General features: G+C 58.0%; 1 protein-coding gene across 4 annotated transcripts in view; it reads left to right on the plus strand.

Annotated features, from left to right (window-relative positions):
* CUX1 (cut like homeobox 1) overlaps positions 1 to 8,373 on the plus strand; it is a 374,908-nt gene extending 366,535 nt beyond the window's left edge. For all 4 annotated transcript variants that reach the window (XM_081255627.1, XM_081255626.1, XM_081255625.1 and 1 more), the window contains exons 17-23: positions 388 to 500; positions 3,397 to 3,513; positions 5,074 to 5,157; positions 5,744 to 5,800; positions 6,328 to 6,408; positions 7,165 to 7,229; positions 7,465 to 8,373. In XM_081255627.1, the coding sequence (XP_081111753.1) occupies positions 388 to 500; positions 3,397 to 3,513; positions 5,074 to 5,157; positions 5,744 to 5,800; positions 6,328 to 6,408; positions 7,165 to 7,229; positions 7,465 to 7,534 (587 nt within the window). In that variant the 3' untranslated portion in view covers positions 7,535 to 8,373. The remainder of the gene's footprint in view (positions 1 to 387; positions 501 to 3,396; positions 3,514 to 5,073; positions 5,158 to 5,743; positions 5,801 to 6,327; positions 6,409 to 7,164; positions 7,230 to 7,464) is intronic.
* Positions 8,374 to 8,484: the final 111 nt, after the last annotated feature.

Raw genomic sequence — 8,484 nt, forward strand, 5'->3', positions numbered from 1 at the left:
CTGCTGGGCCAGGACACGGTGGCGGTGGTAGGGGGTACCCAGTCCCTTCAGTGTCCCTTTGCTTTCCCCAGGAAGTGGGGCCCCAGTCTGACAGATGTAAGGGTCTCAGATCCAAGTATAGAACAAGGGGAGGGTCACTGGGGCCTGGCCCTCAGACAGTGCAGGCAGGAGGGGCCCACCTCAGGGACACCCTCCTCCCAAGGCCCCTATTCTCATACCCCACCCCTTGCTGCTACCCTGGCCCCTCTCCCCCTTCCCCGACCTCTCAGCACCTTGTGGCTTCCACCCCATGGCACTTAGCCAGAACTCCCTCGGGGCTGGTGACCTGAGGGCCCACAGCTGGGCTGTGCCTCCCGCTACTCCAAGCCACTGTCCCCTCCCTCCTAGGACCCTCAGCACCAGCCAGCAGCACCCTCCCCGAGGGCCAGGTGGACTCGCTGCTCTCCATCATCTCCAGCCAGAGGGAGCGCTTCCGGGCCCGGAACCAGGAGCTGGAGGCTGTGAGTCACATCCTTCTCTCCCCTACACTCCTTGGACCTCATGAGGACACTGTAGAGGACACACAGGCTTGGGGGAGAAAGATGTGTCACAGACCATAAACCTCAGTGGGATTAGATTTGTTCTGTGCAATCAGGGAGGGCTTCTTAGAGGAGGTGATGCCACGCTGGGCTTTGAAAGAAGATTCAGACACTCAAGGTAAAGGAGTGAGTGGAAACATGGGGCCAAGGAGCCAGAAGGGAGTGCAGGGACAAAACAGAGAGTTGCCAGGCAAGGTCCCTAGTGCCAGGCTGGGGCGCCACCAAAGGGTTTAAACAGGGGACCAACACTGCCAGGATGGATGGTAAGAAGGTCACTCAGGCAGCCAGTTCAGGACAGAAGCCTGGCCCAGGAAGATGATTTGGGGGTGGTTACCATCGTCCAGGAAGAAACATCTCAATCAGGTGGGAGTTAGCAGGGGCAGGTCCCAGGGAAGAGAGTCTTTGAACCCTATGAAGAGGAACAGCGTACAGATGGCCAGGAGCTCTGTGGGGTCTGAGAGAGCTTGCTGGCTGCTAAGCACCCAGCTGGTGGCCCTCCTGGAGGAGCCCCATAGGGAAAGGGGCAGTCTGGTCTGCAAAGGTGATAGTCCGACTGCACGTGGGTCTTTCACACGCAGTGCCTCCTTAGGGACTCTGCAGACCACTGCCCCCCCAACCCACCCCCAACCCCCTGCATCCCACAGAGCCAGCCCAGGTCCCCCGCTCACTCTCCCCGTAGAAAGAGGAGTCAAGAAGATTTCCGTCTTCTCAAAGAGTCACAGCTTGAGTGGTTGGTGAAATGTTTAGACTCTTGCTCTCCACACCCACAGCTTCCCCCATGGCGTTTCCAGGCTGAGGTCCTGGGGAGGGAGACATTCGCTGAACACCCACTGCGGGCCAGGCCCAGTGCTGGTCCAGTGACAAGGGTGGACCAGATCCAGTGGGACCCTCTGTGATGTGGGCTCTGGAGCAAGAGGCTTCAAATGAAGGACCGTCAGGACTGCTCCCCTCACAGCTGCCTTCATGGACAGTGGACAGGGAATACCCACACGCCACTGAGGGACAGGGGACAGTCACTGTGGAAGGCTAGACAGCCCTTAAAAGAAGGTCTTCAAATTAGATCAAATAGGGAGGAAAGAGTATTTATAATAGTCTACGTTTTGCTTTAAAAATCTAGACTTTTTACCATGTACTTGTATTAAGTCATGGTAAAGGACACATCACTTAAAATTTACCATCTTAGGGCTTCCCTGGTGGCGCAGTGGTTGAGAGTCCGCCTGCCGATGCGGGGACGCGGGTTCGTGCCCCGGTCCGGGAGGATCCCACGTGCCGTGGTGTGGCTGGGTCCGTGAGCCATGGCCGCTGAGCCTGCGCGTCTGGAGCCTGTGCTCAGCAATGGGAGAGGCCACAGCAGTGAGAGGCCCGCGTACCACACACAAAAAAAAAAAATGGTTAAGATGGTAAATTTTTTCCCCCCCTCTGGTATGCGGACCTCTCACTGCTGTGGCCTCTCCCGTTGCTGAGCACAGGCTCCAGACGCACAGGCTCAGCGGCCATGGCTCACGGACCCAGCCGCACCGTGGCACGTGGGATCCTCCCGGACCGGGGCACGAACCCGCGTCCCCGCATCGGCAGGCGGACTCTCAACCACTGCGCCACCAGGGAAGCCCCCATCTTAGCCATTTTTAAGTGTACAGCTCAGTGGCATTAAGTACATTCACATTGTTAGGCAACAATCACCACCATCCATTCCCAGAACTTCTTCAACATCCCAAACTGTACCCATTAATCACTCACTCCCCATTTCCATCCCCCTGTCCTCCTGTAACCACCATTCTACCCTGACTCTATGAATTTGACTATTCTCGGCATCTCATATAGGTGGAATCACAGACCATTTGTCTTTTTGTGACTAGCTTATTTCACTCAGCATAATGTCCTCCAGGGTCATCCATGTCATAGCATGTGTCAGAACTTTCTTCCTTTTTCAGGCTGAATAATATTCCATTGTATTGATGGACCACATTTTGTTTATCTTTTCATCTTTCCATGGACACTTGGGTTGCTTCCACCTTTTTAGCTATTGTGAATAATGCTGCTATGAACATGGGCAGGCGAATTATCTCAAAGTCCCTGCCTTCAGTTCTTTGGGGTATATGCCCAGAGTGGAATTGCTGGATCATATGGTAATTTTATTTTTAAATTTTTGAGGAACTGCCAGACTACCATGGACTTTTCTTGTCCTTTTGAATATTTCGCAGTGTGAAGAAAACACCTATTTAAGCATTTTAATAAGTTGGAAAATGAGTTCACATTTCACTTTGCCCCTAGACTGGCAAACATTAACATCACGTATTGTATGGTTCCGTTTATACAAAATGTCCAGAGCAGGCAAATCCATAGAAACAGGAAGTAGGTTAGTGGTTGCCGGGGGCTGGGGGAGGAGGGGATGGGAAGTGATTGATGACGGGTGTGGGGTTTCTTATTGGGGTGATAGAGATATTCTGGAATTAAATAGTGGGGATGGTTACATAACACTGTGAATATACCAAAAAAAAAAAAACACTGAATTGTACACATTAAAATGGTGATGTTTATGTTATATGAATTATATCTTGATAATAATTTTTAAGCTGATAATACCATAAACAAACAACATGAAGAAAGTGATCCAAGAACTGTGACTTCTGCCTGGTGCAGGGTCTCCCCAAAGCAGGCAGCTTTGAGCAGAGGCTGGCAGGTCAAGGACATGGCCCCAGGCCAAGCAGGGGTTCCAGGTAGACAGAGCAGGACCTGTGCCAGCACAGAGGCCTCTCCCCACACGTCTTACACCACTGGCCCTGCCCACCTGCCCACCCGCCCACCTGCCTGCCCCCAGGAGAACCGCCTGGCGCAGCACACCATCCAAGCCCTGCAGAGTGAGTTGGACAGCCTGCGCGCTGACAACATCAAGCTCTTCGAGAAGATCAAGTTCCTGCAGAGCTACCCTGGCCGGGTAAGTGCCCTCCCTCCACAAGTTCAGCCCCAGGTGTACCAGACAAGGGAGAGAGGTGGTCCGGGCATATCCAGGCGGGAGGGCTCGGGGAAGTGACCTGCTAGGCAATACTGGGCCTGGGGGCCCTCAGAGGGCATCCGACCCCCCCACCCCCTCGGCCTGCCAGCTGTCCTCCCTAGGCTGGGGAGAGCCTCCCACAGTGGAGCCCTTATGGAGGTTCGTTCATCAGAACCAGCCAGGAGGTGGTGAGGCCCAGCAAGAGACAGGGGTTCACAGGACTCAGGCCCACAGGAGTCACGGTGACTACTCTGTGAAATGGGGGTGACCCACTAGTTGACCCCAGGATGTGGGAATTTAACCCCAGGGATGTTGAACATACAGGACAGGCCTGGGGAATTCTCTTTTTTTTTTTAAATAAATTTACTCGTTTATTTTTGGTTGCATTGGGTCTTCGTTGCTGTGCACGGGCTTTCTCTAGTTGCGGCGAGCAGGGGCTACTCTTCGTTGCAGTGTGCGGGCTTCTCATTGCAGTGGCTTCTCTTGTTGCGGAGCACGGGCTCTAGGCGTGCGGGCTTCAGTAGTTATGGCTCATGGGCTCTAGAGTGCGGGCTCAGTAGTTGTGGCACGCGGGCTCAGTAGTTGTGGCTCATGGGATCTAGAGCGCGGGCTCAGTAGTTGTGGCACACGGGCTTAGTTGCTCTGCGGTACGTGGGATCTGCCCGGACCAGGGCTCGAACCCGTGTCTCCTGCATTGGCAGGCGGATTCTTAACCACTGCACCACCAGAGAAGTCCCTGGGCCAGGGGAATTCTTATCTTTTAAACTTATATTAAAAAACAAAAAAAAGCAGAATTTGGTCCAACATTCCAAAAACCTATCAAGAGAATGCAACAGAAAGCTACCCACCCTGTTCTGAGCCGGGAGGGCCCTCCCTGGCTTCTCTCAGCCCCCGGGCCTCACAGGGGACCACCTGGTGCAAGAAAGCCCTTCTGAGACTGTGGGGAGGCAGAATGGACAGTAGAAGGATCGGGAGCGGTGACACGCTGGTTGGGGGCCTCCCTGGGACAAGACTCTCAGCCACCGGCCCCCAAACCACTGGTTGGAGCTGTTCTCAGGCCACCAGAGGGCGCCCAGACTCCGCGCAAACTACACCGTGGGTGGCCCGCTGCGGGGCTGGGGGTCCCTCGTCTCCCAGGTGCTGGCCTGGGCTCCACAGCCACCCTGCACACTCCCAGCGAAGACCCTCCAAACCCACCTCCCTGTACGGCGCCCCGCCCTGTCCATCTTATACATTCCAGCCCCCTCTGGGCCTTAGTTCCCCTACCTGCCCTGAGGCACCGTGGCCCTGATCCCAGGCGGAGACCTCTAACCCTGGGCAGTGCCCCTGGACACGTGGCACCATCCATGTCACACTGTCACCCGGGGCCTTCTCCCCTCCTTCACCGTGCTAAGGAGGAAACTGGGGTTCCCTATGATGCTGTCGGCCTGCACTCCTCGGCCCTGGCCTTCCTGTTGGGTCCCTTGACTGTGACAGGGGTCTCTCCTCCTCCTTTGCTCGCAGGGCGGCGGCAGCGACGACACAGAGCTGCGGTACTCGACCCAGTATGAGGAGCGCCTGGACCCCTTCTCCTCCTTCAGCAAGCGGGTGCGTGGACCCGGCCGCCACCAGCGCACCTGGCCTCAGCCTCCCTCCAGACCCCCCCCCACCCCGCCAGCCCCGGTCTCACCCTGCGGCCCCCCACACTGCACCCTGACACACCAGACCATCAGGGCAGCCCCCAGGCTCGCTGAAGGCCCGGGGTCCACCCGGGGTGGGCCCGGAGCGCCAGGAACACATGCTGAGGGCTATGGGAGGGTGTGTGACAGCGACCAGGTTAGCCCTGGGTGCACACTCTGGGGGGCAGGCAGACAAGCAAAGAGCTCCCAGTGTCAGGTGACTTAACGGTGGGGGGGGGCGGGGAGATTGTAACTCCCCCTCCCCCTGCCCTGAAGACCTTCCTCCTGTAGGCAGAATCGGCCACTGCAGAGGGGGTAGCAGCTCCTGTCACTGGCCCTGCTCACACAGAGGTTGGGGGAGCCTAGGATGTCACCCTGAATGGGGCTGGGCACCAGGGAGCTCCTGGCAGGCCCCCGGGATTCTGCAGGGACAGCAGGGCAGGGTCCCTCTCTACAGTGAGCTGGAGCATTGGGGACCCTTTGGGGTCCTCTCCTCATCCCTCCTCCTCCTTCAGGAGCGGCAGCGGAAATACCTGAGCCTAAGCCCCTGGGACAAGGCCACACTCAGCATGGTGAGTCCCCCACCCCGTGCCCCCGCCGTGTCAGGCCTGGGCCTCTGACTCTGGGCACCTTGTCACCTGCCCTCCAGCCCAGTCTGGAAAGCCCCAGGGATCCCGCTGCCCCTCACAGGCTCCGTCAAGAGTAGCTATGCGAGGGCTTCCCTGGTGGCACAGTGGTTGAGAGTCCGCCTGCCGATGCAGGGAACACGGGTTCGTGACCCGGTCTAGGAGGATCCCACATGCCGCAGAGCGGCTGGGCCCGTGAGCCATGGCCGCTGAGCCTGCGCGTCCGGAGCCTATGCGACCCGAAACAGGGTCCCTCCCACTCCAGACAGCAGCATAATTCATGGTAGGTTCTGGAACTATGCCGCAGGGGGCGCCATTCCCTAGAATTCCTGTGGCCCAAGTTCCCAGCCTAAACACTGGAGTGAAAGGCCAGCTGCCTGTCCTTCCCTCCCCTTGGTGCCCTGGGATGGGTGAGCCCTGCAGGGGTGGGTGAGGCCTGCCCCAGCCCTACTCATGCCTCGCTTGTTCCCCAGGGGCGGCTGGTTCTCTCCAACAAGATGGCCCGCACCATCGGCTTCTTCTACACACTATTCCTGCACTGCTTGGTCTTCCTGGTGAGTGTCCAGGCACGGCCAGGAATGCATTCACCACGCTCCCCCCATCTACCCTCAGGCACAGCGTCTGCTCTTGGCTACTTCTCTCCCCATCAGGGGCCTCATCCCACCCTGGGGACCACAAGCCCACCCATCAGGCTCTTTGGCTGGCGCAGCAGCCCGACTGACTCCACCCAGGGCCCAGTCCCGGAGGGGCTTGGTAGAGGGAAGGGCTGCTGTGGGAGGCTGACAGGTGGGAAAACAGGTCTAATTGACTACTGAGGGACAGCCAGATGGGCTGCACAAAGAAGGGACATCTTGAGCTGAATCTCCTCGGGTACAGAGGGGGCATTCCAGGTAGTGAACACAGCACATACAGGGGCCTAGTGATGCCTGCGTGCCCACCACGTGTGGGGAGAGGTGGGCGTAGGGAGTGCCTATGGAAGGCTCCAGCCTCAGGGATCCCCACCCCCAGAGAGGGCAGTCAAGATGGCCCCTACATGGCTAGCCTGGGCTTCAACTCTGACCCCAGGGCCCAGGAGGTCCTGGCCCCGCCAGTGGTACACCCAGCAACATTAGGGATGGCAGCTGCATCCCCAGGCCTGTCTGACCACCTGTGAAACCAGTGGGCCCGAGAGCATCTCTAAGGCCCACCCATCCTGGAGCCTGGGCCACGAGAAACTTCACGTGTCAGGAAGCCAAGCCCAGGGGCCGTAGGTGGACTGCAGGAGCGGCCGTGAGCAGCCCAGGCAGCTCACCATGTCTCTCCTTGGGCAGGTGCTCTACAAGCTGGCATGGAGCGAGAGCGTGGAGCGGGACTGTGCCACCTTCTGTGCCAAGAAGTGAGGACCCACCCTCGGTCCCCAGCACCACCGCATTCTTATGTTCCCTGCCTTCCCCCAGCCTTCCATCACTGCCCCCATCTGGTCCACCCCATGGCCCCTGCCAAGCCCACTGTCCCCAGCCCCCACGCCAGCACAAGGTGCACGCCCCTTGGAGATCTCCATGGCCCCCACCACCCCCTACATTTCTCTCTTTTTCACACTCGGCCTCAGCAAAGGTTTCTGTGACCCACAGGTTCGCCGATCACCTGCACAAGTTCCACGAGAATGACAACGGAGCGGCAGCCGGTGACCTGTGGCAGTGATGTCCCGGGGCTTCCTCTACACGACAGTGATGGCTGCACTCCCCACCCCTGCTTGTTCAGCTGCTTCTAATGACTTAGGCTTCCCTGGAGAATCCCCAACGTAGACTGCCCTTGCCCTCCAGCCAACAGTGCCAGAGGTCCCCAGGTCTCCTTGGACTCCCTTAAAAGATGGTCTCGGCCACATCCAGCTCCCTAAATCCAGAAAGCTCCCAAGACCAAGCCAGATTGAGCCAAAGGGACACCTTCAGGCCCATCTCAGGCTGGTGACCCAGCCTGGGTCTCACCCGCAGCCTGACCACTAGCCCTGGTGGCAGAGACCTCCCAGCCATGATACTGCTTTCCCACTGATTCTGGCTGTGGTTGATCCAGTTGGGATCCCCTGGGCCTCTCTGTGCCAGGCCCCAGGATCCCCTTGGGCTCCCCTAGGATCCATCACCATCCCACCAAAGCATGGAAGCCCTTCCTTGCAGGCCAGCAGGCTTTGAGTCCAGCCCCGCCACCTGCCTTTATCATGGCCCCACCCCACCCAAGAAGAGAGGGAGCCCCAGAGGGCAGGATAGTTTCTCTTACCCCCTCCCAGCCCCTTAGACCCACTATGATTTTTGCTTTCTTCTTTAGCAAGATATTCTGGCTTTTAGGTAAGGAGGAGCACCCACGCCCCAGGCTCTTCAGACCCAAGGACTGGTCTGAGGGGCCCAAGTGCTTCTTGGCCAAGCAGAACTGGCTGTGGGCCATCCTAACATGGCCACCCTGGGGCCAATGGCAGATCTTCCTAACTTAGATTTGCACTTGCGTGTTCAGCTTTGCACATTTTGAATAAACACATTGTTGCAGCCACACCGGTGTCCTGCCCTCTGTAACTCTGAGGGTACAGGAGGCTGTTGGGTGGGTTCCCGCAGCGACACCCCCAGGAGGTATGGCTAGACCTCACAGGTGCTCTGCTGGCATGG

This window comes from Mesoplodon bidens (assembly GCF_964165515.1).
Source record: "Mesoplodon bidens genome assembly, chromosome: 15".
In the NCBI taxonomy this organism is placed as follows: Eukaryota; Metazoa; Chordata; class Mammalia; order Artiodactyla; family Ziphiidae; genus Mesoplodon; species Mesoplodon bidens.